The sequence below is a fragment of the Solea senegalensis genome, unplaced genomic scaffold (genome assembly GCF_019176455.1).
Source record: "Solea senegalensis isolate Sse05_10M unplaced genomic scaffold, IFAPA_SoseM_1 scf7180000014070, whole genome shotgun sequence".
Classification (NCBI taxonomy): domain Eukaryota; kingdom Metazoa; phylum Chordata; class Actinopteri; order Pleuronectiformes; family Soleidae; genus Solea; species Solea senegalensis.
Window position 1 is genome coordinate 25,710 of NW_025320959.1, and position 18,679 is coordinate 44,388.

An 18,679-nucleotide genomic window follows, 5' to 3' on the forward strand; every position below is an offset into this window, starting at 1 on the left:
AAAGTAGGCTGCCCCCGAGAGCAGACAAACGGCCTTCTGAATTCACACATGGCCTCTTCTCTTTCAATGATTAAACCCAAAATGGTGCTTCTGTGTGTGTTTGTTAAGTAAAACAAACTCAACCCAAATATTCTTCGGAGTGAGCTCTGTGGCTTATGTCAATGTGCACTCTGCAGAGACAGCCGTTTGGCAAATCACATTGAAAAAAAAAACACAGGTGTAAAAACAACGACAACAATGTTAACCACGTTTCATTTAGACTGCTCAGTTTCAGGGTGTGCGCTGGTTCACCACCACACTGTCCTGACTCACATGAATTGAACACAGCTACAAATATTGTGATCTGTTACATGCATGTGTGCTTTATCCTGCACGTCCAAATGGCATCTGTATAAAAGGGCCTGCACAATAAAATGGTAAAAATCATCAATCAAGTCAATAAATTGTAGGGTGTAACTTTTAAACATAATCAAATGTCTCTCAGATTGTCAAATTAGTTCACACTATAATGCTGATAAAGTCCATCAGCTCCACACTGTATGTTTAACCCTTTAACACCAAGCTTATCGCAGACGACATGTCTGCGCAAGCACGTTTTGCATTACTGTAATTACGTGACAACGGTTTGTGCGGAAACATGCTAAGAAGTTGCCAAAGATGCTGAGAAGTTGCAAGTCAAAACCGACATGTGGTTACTTCCGTAATTTCACTCGCGCTGTTGCAGGAAGTGGGCGAATCGGATAACACAGATTTTATAGCCTTTGTTTATTAATTTGATCATGTACTGTATTTTATAGAAACATTGATGTGAAGGGACATTTTAACCCCCAGGCGTCAGTTTAATTTACTATTGTCTGAAGGACATAAAATATGAATCTGTAACGTTTTTATAACAGATAATTAAAGTGGACATTTTTGTACTCTAATTACTAAATCACTGTTTCCACAGTGTTGTATTGATCTATTTGAAAAATTTAAATTTGAGTTGCAAAATCTGTCAAGAGAGAGAGGGACTTTCTTACAAAAAAATGTGCAATATGCATTAAAACAGCCAAAAGGATGACCCAAATGGACAAAAATATCCATAACGACGCACAAGGGTTAATTAGCTAATAAGTTTAGTAATTAAACAATAATACAAGTCGACACTCAATGTGTGAATTAAATGGTCACATGGCATATTGTATATATACACATATATGTATATATATATATATATATATATATATATATATATATATAATTCAAAGTTAAAGTGTAAATTGTTAAACATTAACAATATACAAACGTTCTAACTGTCAGGTCAAAACGTTTACATTAAAAACTAAATAACGCGTCAACAACAAATCCATCGATCACACCAAGCATCTGAGCCAGCGGATAATTTCATCAGGACAGGCCGAGGTAACGCGGCACTGTGAGCACCAGCGTCCGCAGAGGCGGAGCTGTTCACCTCTGACAAGGTTGCTGTCAAACTATAAATACCTAATATCTTAATACACAAGCCACATGTTTGAATTCTAAATAACTAATTCTTCACCTCAAGTGATCTTAAAACTGCGTTCCGGGACACAGAAAAATATTTATTTCAGGTTTATATTTGCATTCACTGCTGCTACGTTCCGCCAAAACGCATTCTGGGATACATGGCTTTGCCAAATGCTCAAGTCACCACCCGATGCATACAAACTGTTTAGTGAACATAAGAATGTTTTTATGAGCTTTTAGCCGAGTTTGACTGTTCTGTGGGTATGCGGCATGTATGTGTTTATTATTGAAGTGTCTGTCGCTGCTGGTGACGCTACCCCCGGTATCGGAGGAGCGTCGCTGATTCCCCAGTACTGGGGGCAGCGTCGCACGCAGCAACAGACACTTCATACTGCCCCGGTATCGGGGGAGGTGATGAAGAAACGTTAAGTAAATAACGTTTAGAGTCTGGTGGCTTTTGCAAACTTTGTATGTAATCTACTCATGCCATTCGCGTTTGGTGTGAATGCACAGTTAGGTTTGCTAGCTAGCACATGCTACAGCCGCTAACTGGCTAAGCGACCGACTATCCAAACACTGACTTCAACTGACAAACAGTAACGTGACAATGTTTACGAAGCACATAACATTCTCACACAGTATCAATGACCAAATCCAAGAAAATTCACCGTAAGCCGTATGTCCTTCCGCAGCCCGCTGTTCTGCTTCCTCTCCCGCTTGTGTCGCTCTGACTGTCTCTCAAGGTAACTAGCGCAAATTCTCCGTGACCAAAGTTTAACTTCTGTTGCCCAAGTACATTGTACTCAGTTTGATCCGGTTGCAAAGTCAATACATTTTTCTAGTTAATGTTACTTGGTGTCATGGTTCAAATGTACATACTAAAATGAAGATTCAAAAATACATATAAATACCAAGTCACACATTAAATAAAATGTGACATTTTTAAGTAAAAACAATGAAATAGTTATTTCTTGTAAAATTTACAAATGTGATATTTACAGGGCCAAAGAATCATTTTTTTCAGAAAGAAGGTACTGCATGAAAATGAACGAATCGCTCACTGAGACGACTCATTACTCCCGAGTCATATAAAAGATTAGTTCATATTGAACGAATCGTTCACGAACGACACATGACTACCTCCCCTCATGTCTCCCCTGTGCTGTCGCTGTATACACACAACCCCTCCCTCAGTCAAGTCTTATATTGTGCCTGTTTTCAGATGAAGGACAGAGCATACAGATAATGTCACATTGTTTCCATAGGCGTTTCCTGCATTCGCATAGTCCCCAAGCCACCAGGGGGCCCCAAAGGCGCATGTTCAGCCTCATCTGAGGAGAATGTGTAGATGTCTCATGTGTTTATTAAAATAACTAATATACTCAAAAAATACATGTAGGATATAAATAAAATAAGCTGCAAAGATGAGCTTTGTCTGGTGTTTTTACTGTCATGCAGTGAGTGACGTCCACTGAGTCCGACAGACAGGTACGATAGGAATGATTGACAGCGACCGATCATTCACGTTAGTGAAGACATTAATGGCAAACAGTGTTATGGCACACTACAGTTTTCACCCATTCACTCGCTGCAACATGGGGTTAAGTGTCTTTGCTCAAGGACACACTTTTTTAATACTTTTACTTCTAAATTACTTTTGATACAGTAGTAGAAGTACAATAAATTTACTTAAAGTTTAATTAAGTAAGATTATGAATGACTTCAACTTCTACTTCTACCAAAGTCATTTTCTGGTAACATATTTGTAATTTTACTCAAGTATCACCATACAAGGCACTTTATATAAAAATAAATGATCTATAGTGGGGCAGACAAACGTGAGAAGGAAATGCATGATCTAAAGCAGAGGTGTCAAACTGGCGGCCCACACGCGGCCCTCCCACCACTCAGTATCATGTTATAAAGTAAACCAACAGTATTTTTTACAATGGTAATAAAGAGACATTCAGCTTAATGATCACATTATTAAATTAAACATTAAATTACATACTGTATATATTTATGATTCTTTCCCCTGTTTGTGATATTAAAAATTTCACATCATAAATATGTTATTATTATGAAGTATACACCCTTCCATTTCAAAACAAGCACTTTTAAATTCTGTGAAATATCATATCTTTCATTCTGCTGCCTGCCTGCATGGAGAACACTTCAGTTGCCTGTCAGTTTTCGAGATGGAAGAAAAACCAGAAACGTCAACTTCTTCCAGTGATTGTGGTGTTGAGGAAGGAGATCACCCCATACTTAGAGTCTATGTTTTCATTTGTGGGCCATATCGAATGTAATGCCTACTCTGCCTCACGAAAGATTGTGAAATAATGGCAGAAACACATCAAGGTAACGTAACAACGACATAACACAATACTTCTACTTTTACTTTCTGTACTTGAGTAGTACATTTCAAAATAACTTACTTGCAATACTTGAGTACAAAAAAATGTTGAATACTTTAGAACTTCCAGTTAAGTGTGGTGCATAAAGAACATTTCAACTTCTACTGTAGTACTTGTACTTTTACTCAAGTCTCAGTCTCTAGTACTTTATCTGTCTCTGCCTTGAACTGAGGGGTGAGGAATCTCTCCATGCTGTGTGGCATGGCCCCCCAAAACAGCATATTGCATAAGGCCCCCACAAAGCTAGAGACGGCCCTGGTTGTTTCTGTTCACAAAGAATAATATATAACATAATACAATAAAAAAAAAGGTATTCACTGCGGCTTTAAGTATCAAGGGGACTGACGTGGAAAATGGAAGCTTTCAAAAGGACGGAGAGATGAGCCACTGATTGGTCTGGACAGGACACGTGACCTGGCTCATTTGCATTTGCACAGGTAGGTAGGTAAGTGTACGTCGGGGCAGGTGAGCGTGGGAGCGAATAGACCCGACTGCCGGGTTATTATGTGTTTGGTCAGTTTGTTTGGGCTGCTTCCTTCAAACCGAGGGTCAACGCCGCAGGGCCGCGTCGGCCATCTCACCTGGACGCTCCTTAACCCACAGGTAACTGTTTATCTAATCGCTACCACCGACACAGTCTCTACAGCAGCTCCTTCTCTTCGCCTCGCGTTGGTTTCACCTGTCAGTTTCAACGCAGCCACACACACACACACACACACACACACTCACCACCGGTCAGACAGGTGCAGCTGGTCCTGCGACATTCCTCCGCCGCTGCGCACTGGTATGTATGCGTCCGCCTGTGGCAATAAAAAAAAACAAAACCGCAGGTGTAATTCGGCTTGTGGAGGATTAGAGAGGAATGAGCATTTGCAGTCTGCTCAGGTATGAAGAGGAAGCCAGTGTGTGTTCTGTGTCATGACATTTACGGTGAGGTTTAATTACTGCTCTTTTCTCTCTCTGGTTACTTCTGTGCATTTGGTGTGGACTAAACATGCCATATGTGATAACGATGTTGATGTTGAATATTGTCATATTACTACATGACTATATAACAGGATGAGAGCGTGACGATATGAATGCTTTTCAACATGTAGGTGTTTCTTTTGAATTATGATTACATGTGTTTCAACCAGAGGAAACCAAACCTTCCAGTAAAATGTAAAAAGTTCAAGTTTTTATTTTTACACAAAATACAAAACAAAAATGGATAGAAGGCACTAGAGGAGACTAACAAGGGAACAGACTATAATAAGTTTTTATATAATTAAAACGAATTTCTTTTTTTGTTTTTACAACTGTTATGTTCAAGGCAACGAGTAAGGATTTCATTTATATCCAGCTCCCCCATGACCCCCAAAAGACAAGGAGTATAGCTGAATGGAGAAGAGTCATCAGATACAGAACTGAGTTTCTCAGACTGGCATAATGAACATGTACAGAAAAAAGGTTGCATATCAGAATATATAATTATTACATGAAAACAAAAAAAATCTGATAGTTAAAGACAGGTTTTTGCTCCAGAAGGAATGTTCGTGAAACCTCTTAAAAATGATGTTGCTATATGTATTGTTATTAGATTATTGCCCAGCCCTTATTTATGAACACATGTACATTGAACTGCCTTTGTTCCACAAATTTTTGTTTCACAAAAGTGATTTTTATAAACCTGACCAACCCCTGATTTGACACCTGATTTGTTTTGGGGGTTTTTTGTCCAATTTTTCCAGAAGTTTCATTGGCACAGATGTGAGAACTTGGGCCTTGCACACTTCATCCATCCTTTCTATTCCCCAGGAAGGTGGGCTCAAAATACTGTGTCATATTCTCTAATTCCTGAAATTACTCACTCGCTCACTCTTTAATCTTCTACTGCTTTATCCTCCACATGAGGGTCGCAGGAGGCGCAGCGCAAATCTCAGCTGACATAGGGCGAAAGGTGGGGTTACACACCCAGGACAGATCACCATTCACTCTCACTCCTACAGTCAATTTAGAGTGTCTAATTTGTGTAATCCTCAAATCTGCACGTCTTTGGACTGTGGGATGAAACCGGAGAAAAGACACACACACACGGGGAGTCCTAAAAAAATTAAATCATCTGAAAATACATTTCGCCAAAGAAAGAAAACTCTCTTTGATGTGTAGTTTTTAACTTTTTGGAAACAATTAGATAATAAAAGACAAAAAAAAACCCCACTGTAGCATAAAGCATGTGATCATTGTTTGGATCTGCAGCTGGGACAAACACTGACTCCTCTGACAGTCCTATGACCCCTATGTGTTCCTCCCTCTGCAGTGTTTCGCCACCATAGCGATGCACGTGTGGATCCCACCTATGGTGTCGGCATTCATCTCCACGCTGCTGTCCCTGCTCAGCTTGACTCTGCTGCTGCTGGTGTGCGTCATCAGGAAGAAAAGAAGGATGGAGGGAACGTACAAGCCCAGTGCAGAGGAGAGGAAACAGACGAGGGTAGCGGGTTCTGAAAAACCCAGTCTGCCTCTGCCTTTGCCGAAAGAGGAACGTCTCATATGATGAAAAGGGACCTTGCATACCTTCGCTCCTCTGTCACTGTGTAAACCTGTGGATCGATTCCTCCGGTCTCCTCATGTTGCTGCTGTCCTTCAGACACATTAAACTGCACTTTTTCATTCCCTTTGACAACAAATGGACTGATTGAACTGGACATGCTGTTTCACTGCATGAGAAGAACGTCATGCCCACTGTTATTTTTCCCGTTTCTGAAGAGCTTCTTCCTTTATTCTGCCACGTGAAGGACATGAGCTTGAGTATATATTGTATTTGTGCAGAAGTTAGTCTCGTTTTTACCGTTCACTATAATTGTACAGCAAAACATTGTGCACAATGCTGATTTAAATATCACTGACGATGACTGTTATGTCAAGTGTGAAGAAATGATTTCATAGGAAAAAAAAGAAAAAGAAATGAGCAAGTATGTTTCACAGTGTTCTGTAAATAAACTAAGACATGTTCACCCCACCCGCCACAGTACTGCAGATTTGTGTGTCCCAAATATCAGTGATAAAAGCTAGATAAAGCTCCAGGTTGTACAGTGTAAGTGACTCTGTCGACAGGAATTCAATGTTTAATATCACCTGAAAAATAAGAACTGTGGAAATGTGTATACATTAGAAAGACACAAATCCTTTTAGGAGAACATTTATTTGACACTTTCATGTTGTTTTTTAAATTTGGCTCATGTCCCATACAGTACACGGGATATACGATGGTGGTAGCTCTCATGTTGTCCATCTAAAAAAGCACTATATGTTGTCTTTTACAAAGGTGAAACAATATTTCGACCCATTGTATTATTTGATGATTCACCTCAGGTGATTTGTCAACAATAGAAGTGAAACAATTAAAACAGCATTGCTCTCCCTTTAAGCTTCAAATCTCTTCTTCAGTTCTGACACTTTGATCAGAGGGGGGTCGTCTTCTGTTTGTGTCTCTGAACGCTTCTCATCGGGTATATTTGATTGACACGGTTGGTGAGTTTGTTTGCTCTCCCTGTTCCACAGCACACAACACTCTCTCCCATGTTCAGTGAAGCCTTTGGTCCTGGACTTCACCTGAAAGCTCTGGCTGCTGGATGTCTGAGACTGGAAGCGTGCTATAGCAGATAGCACTTTAGGGGAAGAGGGAGTTTGCCTTAACTCTTTCATTACTGGTTCTTCACTCTTTTTTTGCTGATCTGCTGGAGGCTCAAGGTCAGCAGTGATGCTCTGAGGCCCAGAAGGAGCTGTGGTTTCTGGATTGGCTGTCTCATGTTGTCCTTGCCAAACCTCCACTGTGTCTGTATCACCACAGGCATTCCGTTTGTTTGAAGATCTTGTGACCTCTTCCTCACCCTGCTTCATGTTTCCATCTTCTCCTCTTGCCACATCTTTCTGTATTTTATTTGTTTCTCTTTCTGCCTCTTCCTCTACTACCTGCTCACTCTCATCATCGCCCCTATTTTCTTTAAATCCGGCATCATCTAGCTTTTCAGCTGTTTCTTTCATGGGTTCCTCTCCGAGGCTCACTCTCATTTCCACACCTTCTTTCTTTGCCTCTTCCTCAAACCTCACTTCCTTGCTGTTGCCTTTTTCTTTTTCTTCTTCTTCTTCGTTTGCATCTATTGCTACCCTCACTTCTTCCTGCTTCTCTCCATCCTCCCTCTGTTCCTTCTCCTGTTTTCCCTTTTCACGTGTTGTCAGCAGACTGTCTGGCCCCCCCTCCTCTGGTATGTTGGTTTCCAGACATGACCAATCATCCGAGTCCTCCGTCAGGTCAGCGAGCTCCTCTGTGGTTTCCAGATTCCAGCTGTGCAGGCTACCACTGATAGACAGATACAGACTCTCCTGGCTGGGGTTCACTGGACCGCGCTGGAAAACAGGAGCAGCCCATGATAGACTGCATGAGTGTCTGTGTATGTACAGTATGTGTGTGTGTGTGTGTGTTTCTCCTCCCCTTACCTTTGTTATATAATCATGATTGTCTGGTCCAAACAGATCCAGACTGCGTGTGCCGTACAGCAGGCCGCGGTCATGGCAGCTCCGGGAGCTAAGTGTGTCAAAGATCTCACCAAGCAAATCCATCTCCTCTGGGTCACACAGCAGCGCATCTTCCTCCTCCTCCTCCTCCTCCTCCCCTTCTTCTTCTTCTTCTTCTTCTCTCTGCAGTTGAGGGTCCGACTCATCCACAGACCCAGAACCAGCTCTGGAGACAAACAAGCAAACAAACCCAGAATGACACAAATATAAAAAGAACTGTTTTTCTTATTTTTTCTCTGTTTCTCACTCCCACAGGTCATGAATGTACACAGATCATAGACTGTATACAAAGACTTAGATCCATTAATTACAAATAATGAATAATCAATCACTTAACAGTAATTAGTAGATGTATAGAATAGATAATGTTCTACTGTATATATATATATATATATATAGATGTAGTCAATTATTAACATTCACAGTGGGCAGATAAATGTGGCTAAAAAGTACAATATGTCCACTTTTAAAAGAATTGTAATCACGTTGACGTCCACTTTAATGCACTCATTTGGTGAATGCTCTTAGTTACTTTGCTCACCCATCCCATGTATCTCCAGTGTCCTTCACAATGTCCCGATCTCTGGGATGCCTAGATTTATGGACAGGCCGTCGGGGACGTGACTGACAATAAGAAATGTAACAAAGCAAAGAGTTTGCAATGCACACAACATCCCCCAAATCAAACATGATGATTGTTGGGGGGGAATCACAATAAAGCGACAGGAACATGGCAACAAAAGATGCAAAACAGCAGAAAGAATCTGTGTTAGACAAATAACCAGGCACCTCAGGTCAAAAATATATGGGGATGTAATGTCCAACTTAATTAGACCTTAAAACGAATGAATGAAATGAGACGTGAGGTTGTTTTGAGAGAAATCTCACCATCCCAAAGTGCTGTGTGATCGGCAGGCGATTCTGGAGGCAGTCAGATTTGGCACGACGGTGAGACACTGATCCAACTCTGTGAAGTGTGGGGTCTTCATTGTGGGCCTGCAAACACACACACACACACACCAAGGTTATTATAGTTAACAAAAACTAACAAAATCAAATTGAAAAAACATTTTCATTAACTGAAATAAAAATAAAAATGAACTGAAAGTGAATTGTGTGTTTACAAAACTAAATTTGCGATGAAAATGTGCTTTTCGTCTCTGTAAACTTATTTCATACAAAATCCTTTTGGGTTCATATGAAGTGTATTTATTTCACACTAACTGCATCCAACTTCACCACTATGATGCACATTTGGCACTTCAGTCTACTTTCTTGTAGACTGTTATATTTGATTCAGGGATGGTTGTTCATGTGTCCTAATACATTTTTAAAATGGCATCTTTTACTGGGTTTTTATGACACAATACTTATAATGACCTTTTTGCATCTTGCACCTGGTAAATACTAATTACAACTAACTCAAAAAGTCAAAACCAAAAAGTCAAAACTCAATAAAATGCAAAACTATTCTAACATTGACACACACACACAGTGATGGCACTGTTACCATAAACCACAGCAGCATTTGTACCAAACAAAACATCCATATAGACACAAAGACACAAGCTCACCTTGTGCATCAGGAAGTTTTTCAAACCAGACTTGGTGAGACCTTTGGCCTGGGGGGTGTTTTTTTTTTTAAAAAAAAAAGAAAAAACATTTGGAAGTGAATCAGTTTGATAGTTTGATATTTCACAGAGAGTCAACACACCTCCACCTGCACTCACCCTCATGTTTGCTTTGGACTTCATGTTGAGGATTAAAGCTCCTCCCCCTTTCTGTGAAAAGTCAATATGCATCCTGGTAGGGCTTTGCAACATGGTGGAAAACAAAATGATCAAATACAAACGGCAGAATTGAAGATTATGAGCACTTACCTTTAAATTACCAACAAGCTGCTGATAAGATTTGCCTTGTCCTGCAGATAAACAAAAACACAGACCAATGTGAACAACCGATGAGGGATTAAAAGGGTATTTGAGACACACAAAAATAATCACACACCCGCTGTTGTTTCACATTTTAGGATCTCATCCTCAAAGAGGTCATCTGGTTCCTTCCCTTTGTTGAGAATATCCAGACGTCCATCAATGAACTGAAACAAATCGAATTTTTATGTATTATTTGATGGACATGTTAGCCTCTGAGACTTCACAACAAAATCTGTGGCTTCACTTTGTAGAAAATATAAATACATTGTCCGAAATAACCACTGTATATCTCATGATAGAATCTGTAGATAAGAATGTGTGGCACAAGTTCACACTCTGTTTTGTCATAGTTACAGTATTTGTCCAGCAGAGGGCAGCAAATCCAAGCCAGCGGATTTACCTGTTTGAAGCATTGCAAATGAACAGCACTCTGAAGGAACTGCCTCATACTGTGAGACTTGTGATCTAGAAACAGCTCTTCGCTGAAGCATACGTCACCCTGCAAAGAAGGACAAAGAGAGCGAGAGAGCGAGCAATAGTTTAGAGTTTAGATGCATATTAAAGGTCTTAGGAGGCTTTATTTTCAGAAATTCAGAAACTGAATATTCTAGCCAAATGTATCTCTCTGTATCATCTATTCTTAGCCTTAGAATAAGTGTTTATCCTTATAGGGGCTGCTATTTTGCACCACCATGTTTCTACAGCAGCCAGAAAGGCTCAGGCCACTGGAGTGCCAAAAGCTGCAACTGTTTTGGAATAATATGAGTTCTGTAATTTTGAGGTGCTCTATACCAAAACACTGTATCTTGGAAGTGTAAAGAAATGGGTTTTGACCAATGATTTATATTTGACTAAGACAGTATTAATTGCATGTAAAGATGGTACCACCTTGGATAACACCATGGTTAAATATTGTTGGAGAAATATGTATAATGTACCAAATGACGTACACCCTCAAACTAAAGAAAGTTGTCGCACTGCCAGAGAACTCTCTTCGATTGAATTTCTGCAACCAACACTGTTCACAACTGTTTATTGTTTGTTGTTGTTGTTTTTTCTTCCGCATACGCAATGCCTAATCGGTTTTTACCACTTTCTCGTATAAATGTGTGCACAGAAAAACTGAGATGTTTGTTTTGTGTTGAAAATCTTATTAAAAATGAAAGTGTTGTCGCACAATGGGTTTTCAGTGCAGCGTAACATTCTCACAAACGTAATTAAATAGTTTATTATTATAAACCAGTGTTACAGCCTGTGATAAATCTGACCTTGGGACCCTGCAGTGCGTCCCTGTAGCCTCCAAACAGCAGAGCCTGAGCTCTCAGGAAGGCTCGTGAGACACCGCAGCCAGGAGACACGGCGTGACGCTTCAAACACAACTTCAGCCCAGACATCTGTAAACAAATTTGCAATCATTCTTAGCTTATTAGCAGAGGAACCATTTCCATTTTTTTTAGCTTTGTTAGAACTTTTGTAACAGAGTTCTGAGCCTCTGTAACCACACAGAATGTATCCACACAATAACTACAATAATTACAAAGATGTCTATTTTAAATGTTTAAAACATAGATTTAAATATTTCCAAAGGGCGTATATGTTGAGGCTTGTGTAAAAGTTTTGCAAATGTTCCCATGAGCAAGGGTAAAGTAAGAAAAGGCTTTGCCCCCAGTTCATGTAAACCTAATAGGGCCACCTGGTGGAGTGAATGCTAAATGAATATAATTCTTGGTTTAATCCACCTCATCGTCACGGTTCCTCAGATGTGGAAAAAGGAATGTTTAAAACAGACTTTGATTTCCTAGTTCAGTTGCTTTGGTTTACTTTATTCTGTGCAAAGGATCACCATTATAATAAAACAATAAAAATAGCTCAAATAATACAATTGCATTTGGGAGCAACAAAATGGTAGCCTGGTGGTATCCAATGGCAAACATTAGCGCAAAAGGAAGTTTGCAGATGTCATTTTTGTACAATACGATCTGTCTATCATACTGACATCCACTTATATGTGCTGTGCTTTTCTGTTTCCTCTAACATCATTTACAAAAGTGATATCCTGTGGCTGTGAAGGAGAAGACCTGAAACTAGAGATTAAGATGTATTAAGATTCAAGTGCGTGAGGAAATGCAGGCTCATCTTCGCATGGACGACTTCAATTCAAATGCAGTTCCTCTTGCAACCGGTGGAATTGCCCCCTGGTGGCTATGCAATACATTCTTACTTCCTGAATGACTTCACGGAGGATCCCTGAACACGCCATCCAGTTTTAAAATATGTTCCATGAGTAGGAAAACAACAAGGAAACTCACACATCATCACAACACAAGCAAAGGGTCTTTTTTTACCACATCCGAAGGTATCCGCTTATGGTCGTCAAAGGGGTTTTCTAGAGTGTTTGTGTCAACATTTAGAATTACAACTTCCTCCAATCCACGACTCCTCACCCGCTGTCGGAAAGAGAGACATTATAAACATCAGGGCTTTTGGGAAAAATACCTGGTATTAGTATAGGTGTAAGTGACATAAATAGAAGGTTAGTAATAAGTAGGTTACCTCTGATAAACTGGTGTGAACCCCTATTAAGTAAGGCATTGGTGCACTGTAACAAATACAAAACAAAACATGTGTATCCAAAGCCAGTGCATTTCTTGTTGGCTACACCAGTGGTAAAATGAATTACTTGAATCAAATACAATTTAATAACAGTTATTAACATGCTTAATGTTCTTTAGGTTAATGGGCATGTCCCATTTTCTGGTCCCCTCCTTTTTTGGAGGGTTGTGGAGAGAGAAGTTTGGGAACTGCTGGCCTGGAAAGACAGAGTCTCTTACCAGCAGTAGTCCAGTAGGTGGGGTGGCAGCACAGGTATGAAGATGTGTTGCCAGTACATGGGGAACAACACAGCACTCAGTGCATGCACACAAGATGTCAGCTACACACACAAAAACACAACGGTGGGGAGTTTTAGACAATGAAAACAAGCCTGCGTGATCTGCCAGTGTGTGATTTACAGTGAGTTAGGGGTTTCTGACTTCACTGTAGGTCAGCTGGATGCAAATGGTAGCATTGATTCAGTTAGTAGAAGGTATGTTTCAAAAGAATGAACAGCTCTACACAGAGGAATATACGCATAACATTGACATACAGTGCTGAGTTTGCTGGCCAAGATGAGGATGCGTCTCTCAAACAGCAGGCTGGCATAGACCTGGAGCAGGTTTCCCACATCAACTGCCACGATCAGCTCTGTCAAGTTCCTCTGGTAAACAAATGCACACACACACGCCCAGTTTGAATGGATGTGGCACACAACACAAAGTGTGGGTTTAGTTTAATACAACAAACTCACGTTTTCGGGAATAGATGGAAGACTTTTTGGATCTGGAGCAATGAAATATGGAACCTGGTCAAAAAAGAGACAAAAAAGAAACATCACACACACAGAGCAGGAATGACAAATGGAATAGTTTTTTGTTTGTTTTGGTTTTTTAAGATGGATTAGTATCTTCAGCCATAACCAGACGGGCATGCATCAAAGGTTATTCTAGAGTTTCATTCCAAAATGTGTAGGCGTAAGGTGCATACCACGGTGATCCCTTTCAACTTTAATGTTATGATCCTCAAGCTTTTCTCTGAATCAAACCCGAATTTCATAAAGGTTTTTATGTTTCCACGGAGTCTTCAACTGGTCGATGAATGCGTAAATGTGTGGATGAATTTTCACCCCCCCTTTTTGGAATGAAATGTAGGTTGTTGATTATTACGATTAGTCATAGATTGACCGTCAGATGCAGGTTTGGCTGAAACATCCAATTGATTAGAGGGCAGAGAGACAAGGTTTTAGTCGACACACATCAGGTTTAGGCATCAAGCACAAACAGCTGACGTCATCCAGCAGGAGTTAATCTGTTTCTGTTCAGCCATTAATCCAGCACCACATGGACTCCTGTGGGACTCACCCCCTCTTGTCCCTCTGGGTGTCCAGTGGGATGGTACACCTCTGTGCTGACCAATAGCTGCTCTCCCTCCGAAAAAAACACAAGACGCTAACCACTGAAATAAAACAGCCATAAAGTCAAGCGTGACCCCAGGGGGAATTTACCATCTGCAGAGTGACGGATCCAGCGGCCAGAGGTAGAGGCTGCTTGTAAAGTGCAGCCAGCAGCACTTTTGTCTCGTTGGTCTGTTGAGAGGACAACGTTCATTAAAAGTTATACACATGTGAATTTGATTCTAATGCAGGAGCAGAAACGTGGCACACAAGCTGAGTCTCACCTGTCCTTTCGTCAGGTAATCTGCCAAGTTATTGAGAAGTTTGTAAAAGACTTCAAACCATGGAAGATAGCTGCAAACAATCAAAGAACAATGACTTTCACCATTGTGCCAATGGCTTAAAGCTCCACTGTGTCACATTTTGAAGGCTTTACTGGTGTATGTTTGCTTAAGTGTGAGCAATTTCACTTTGAAATTGTTTTTTGTAGCCTTTTTTACTGTATGTACTTTAGGCAAGGGATTTGCTTTAAGGAGGAAACCAGCAGCCAGTGTGGGGCTGCTATAGAACGAAGTAAAAAAAACAAAAACATCCTTCCTGATATGTAAAGGCCATCATAAGGCCATCATGAAGTGCTGGAAAGGGAGAGGTGAGTGTACGAGTCCTCCTTCAGTTGCAATCTGGAGTCACATCAGTAGATGTCATCCGTTCTTACACACTGGAGCACGACTTTTTCACACACATTCACACAAGCACCCACCTTAGTATGCAAAGGCAGGTGTGTGTGCTGTTGGTGAGACGACAGAAGCCAAAGCGCTGGCATCCCTGAAGGTCAGTCAGAACAAAAGTAAAGTGCTGCACGGCTACCCCATCCCTCACTCTGACAAAAACAAGAGTGTCAGAGGTGGACAAGCTGCATGAAAGACAAACTGGACAACAACAACAACAACAACAACAAACTGCAGTCAAGAGCAAACCATTCAGCTTTTAGTCACCTTTGTATGTCATATGGGAAGCAGAATCTGGGCAATGTCTGACAGGAATCCTAGAGGGCGGGGAATAAGAGGGATGAAGCGTCTGATCTTTGTAGTAATGTTTCTTATAACATACATAACAGACAATTTTGCCCTTAATAGACTGAGTCTCCGTGATTTCACTCCATCTAAGGCTGATTGGAAGAGAAAAGTCTTTATGACTCTCAGGGGATTAAAGTTTTTACACTTCCTCATGAAGGGAAACATCAATGTTTTACAAGTTACTGAATTAACAAAGGTATTTAAGATTCATTCTCTTGGTGAAATGGAATATCCATAAGCCATTCCATTAGGGCTGAATGAGATTGGTGAAACATATAAGTTTTTCTGGCATGTATTATGAGAACAATTTGATTTGCAAGTCATCTTTTTAAGACAAGTTAGTTCCATATTTACTGTACAAGAACAAGTATTACCTCAAGAGATACAATCAAAATATCAAGCACTATACACTAATACAAGGATGAGAACCTAAAGTTATGAATTTAATGGCATTCATTTGACCAAAGTGCTATGGTTACAAACCAAGTGACTAGATGGATAGATGGCTAGATAGATATGAAAAGAGTTCATTTGCGTGGGCTGTATATCCTGTGTTATTTATTATTCTGATTGTCCTTTTCTGCATAATACATAGTGGTTGAATATTGCTTTTGTACGTGTTCCCCCCCACACCTCGACTCAGTAACTCAAATATGGTAAAAGTAATGAATAACATAATGTATATAGTGCTTTCTGATTGAGAATATCCCTTGTTTTACCCAGGATGTCTATGCTCCGGGCCAATTTCCCAACAACATTATTTAATGTGTGGTTTCCAACGTATTTTGTGGTCTAGGATCACTCCAAGGAATTTATATTATCAATACTTAGTTTTATATTTCTCTTATGTCTTCCAAACAACATGACATTAGTTTTGTTGAAATTAAGCACAATTCAAACCACAACAAGGCTAAAAACAAGCTACTGTGATTGTTTGAATATGACAGCAAATCCACTAACTTTACAGATACCTCATCACTAAAGTCTTCCGGAAACTGAAACAGCACATCAGGATCTGTAATGTTGAAATAATAAAAAAGTAACAATAAGAAGAAGAGTCAAAAGAAATTGCAGTATCTGCAAGGCAATTCAAAAGAAGACCACTCAGTTCACACTCAGCTGCCAGACTGTCACATTAGCACAACATCTGGTTCAAATGTGACCTGACAGGCTTTGTGGTTTGACTGATCACATGACAGGAAGTATGAGCAACTCTTGGCTTCACAGAAACACATTCAAATGCACTGAGTCTTAATTCACTTCTGTTTAACCACACATACATGGCACAGTGTTGCTTTTTTGAAGCAATTTCAGATTTTCAGTTTCTCACACCAGTGGCAGGTTGGAGTGTTGTGTCATGGAGGGAAAACAACAAGAAGATGACAAACAGATGTCCTATGAAAGTGTTTGAGGAACACATTTAAATGTACTTCTCTGTGACTGGCGGATCACCCTGCTCACGGCACACCTCAAACATTGCCATGGAGGCTGAAACACAAGGAAACAAAGACTACGTGGTCCATGTGCATCAACTGAGACAGGCCTCACCTTTGTCTCTGGCGACAGGGCAAGCTGCTTCAAAGAACCAGTAAAAAGTCCGCTCAGGGTTTTGTCTGACAGGAAAGAGATTCACAGCAATGTCAGATTACATCCACTCCACTCCAATCCAATCCACCGTTGTTTATGAAGCACTTTAAAAACAACACAGTTGGCTGTACACAGACATGACATGTATACAGTACATGTGTACATTGTTATCCAACAAATATGGACACATTCATTTTGAGACATTCCAATTAGTTTTCTTAGCAATGCTGATTTCACTGAAATCCCGACTCTTCCTCATCAGTTCTTGAAAACCGGAAGGACATTGCTCTCAGGTAAGTGTGGACTAATTATAGACAGACATATTCCTTTAAGGCACATGCAGAGGCAGTCACGTGTGATTACATTAAAACGCGCAAACACTGTCTGTATGTATTGACCGAAGCATATTTTTCTCCTCAATTTACAACAAAATCATGTCTTCCAAGCAAAGTGTGGCAACTGATTCACGGCAAAAGAGCTGCAGCAGGAAACTTCCTGTGCAGTCATGAGAGGAAGTCATAAAAACCACAAGAACACAGTGACTGGTGGAGTGATGATGATGATGGAGGTAGAACAACATACGTGGATTAACTTACTTCAATCTGGAGCCCATGTTGTCTGAATGTGCTCATGTCCACGTGTTTGTCCAGTGGGGGGGGCAGAGATTCTCAGCAGGTGTGGGAGAAAACAGTCATTCACCCTGACGGTGGTGGTGGTGTTGGAGTATGAAGGCAAACAAGAGCAGAAACTGCAGTGTGCACAATCAGCGCCACAGTGAGAGAGCACTTCCTGATCTATCTCATCATCATATATTGTGTCAATGTATGCGTGACGTCCGTTATAATACCACCTCTCTACTTTCTTATTCGTGTTCACTCTTCCTTCCTCTTCACGACATGTCCTATATTTAACTCCATACTCCTCCTTCACACATTTATATCATTTTATGTTTCAAGAATTTTTATACATATTTGCTTCACCAGCTGCTAAAATCAAATTCATACTTGGAACGGTCTTTCTTTTTTACCGTCTCCCTTTTCTGCCTTCACCCTCTGTAAAAACACAATTATTCATGAATACAAAAAACACAAAACAAGAAATAGGAATTTGTCATTTTGCAATGTACTGCTTGTTGCTTTTTGAAATAGAGAGAAAGACTAGTAAAGGACATCCTTTTGTTTGATTATTACTCATTTTTGCAGTAGCATCTTACTTTTGCCTCAAATTAAAAGGCACACTTCCTTGTGGTGGTCAAACAAACACCACATCTACTGTAGATGACACTTTTATTCCAGTCTCCATTTTGGTTTGCTTCATATTTTCAAATTCAAATGACCTGGGGGTCGTTGGGCATCTAGTCTGGTCAATGGGGGGCCAATGGCCCCTGGTATAAAGGAAGAAAAGTGGGAAAAACAACTTTTAGTTGTGGGTGGGCAATAAAAAAAATTAATATTATAACAGTACTCCATCAAGATATTGCAATAAATATGAACGTAAAAGTGCTTGTTTTGACATTATTATTCACAATAATAATGTATGTGAAAATAAATCGTTTGATAATCAAAAACAGAGAAATTAAGTGAAGAATATTGGCTGTCATTAAAACACCAAACAAGCTATGTATATATATTT

General features: G+C 40.1%; 2 protein-coding genes across 4 annotated transcripts; one reads left to right on the plus strand and one right to left on the minus strand.

The window, feature by feature from the left end:
* Window positions 1-4,328: 4,328 nt before the first annotated feature.
* Window positions 4,329-6,906, plus strand: crb3b (crumbs homolog 3b). Of its 2 annotated transcripts, none has more exons than XM_044016002.1 (2): window positions 4,329-4,508; window positions 6,205-6,906. In XM_044016002.1, exons 1-2 carry the CDS (start codon window positions 4,410-4,412, stop codon window positions 6,439-6,441), a joined length of 336 nt encoding a protein of 111 aa, XP_043871937.1. In that variant the 5' UTR covers window positions 4,329-4,409; the 3' UTR covers window positions 6,442-6,906. The 2 variants fall into 2 exon arrangements, with proteins under 2 accessions (XP_043871937.1, XP_043871938.1); XM_044016003.1 differs by lacking the exon at window positions 4,329-4,508 and adding an exon at window positions 4,515-4,835.
* A 167-nt stretch (window positions 6,907-7,073) lies between these two features.
* On the minus strand, window positions 7,074-18,210 carry dennd1c (DENN domain containing 1C). 2 transcript variants are annotated; one of them, XM_044015997.1, is made up of 23 exons: window positions 17,644-18,210; window positions 17,009-17,073; window positions 16,432-16,475; window positions 15,380-15,429; window positions 15,145-15,264; window positions 14,669-14,738; window positions 14,496-14,576; window positions 14,353-14,418; window positions 13,743-13,796; window positions 13,542-13,652; window positions 13,228-13,328; window positions 12,950-12,995; window positions 12,742-12,843; window positions 11,665-11,790; window positions 10,797-10,895; window positions 10,470-10,560; window positions 10,343-10,383; window positions 10,193-10,243; window positions 10,037-10,084; window positions 9,351-9,458; window positions 9,004-9,086; window positions 8,385-8,628; window positions 7,074-8,294 (listed from the first exon to the last, which is right to left on the minus strand). In XM_044015997.1, exons 1-23 carry the CDS (start codon window positions 17,658-17,660, stop codon window positions 7,311-7,313), a joined length of 2,802 nt encoding a protein of 933 aa, XP_043871932.1. In that variant the 5' UTR covers window positions 17,661-18,210; the 3' UTR covers window positions 7,074-7,310. The 2 variants fall into 2 exon arrangements, with proteins under 2 accessions (XP_043871932.1, XP_043871933.1); XM_044015998.1 differs by lacking the exon at window positions 14,353-14,418.
* Window positions 18,211-18,679: the final 469 nt, after the last annotated feature.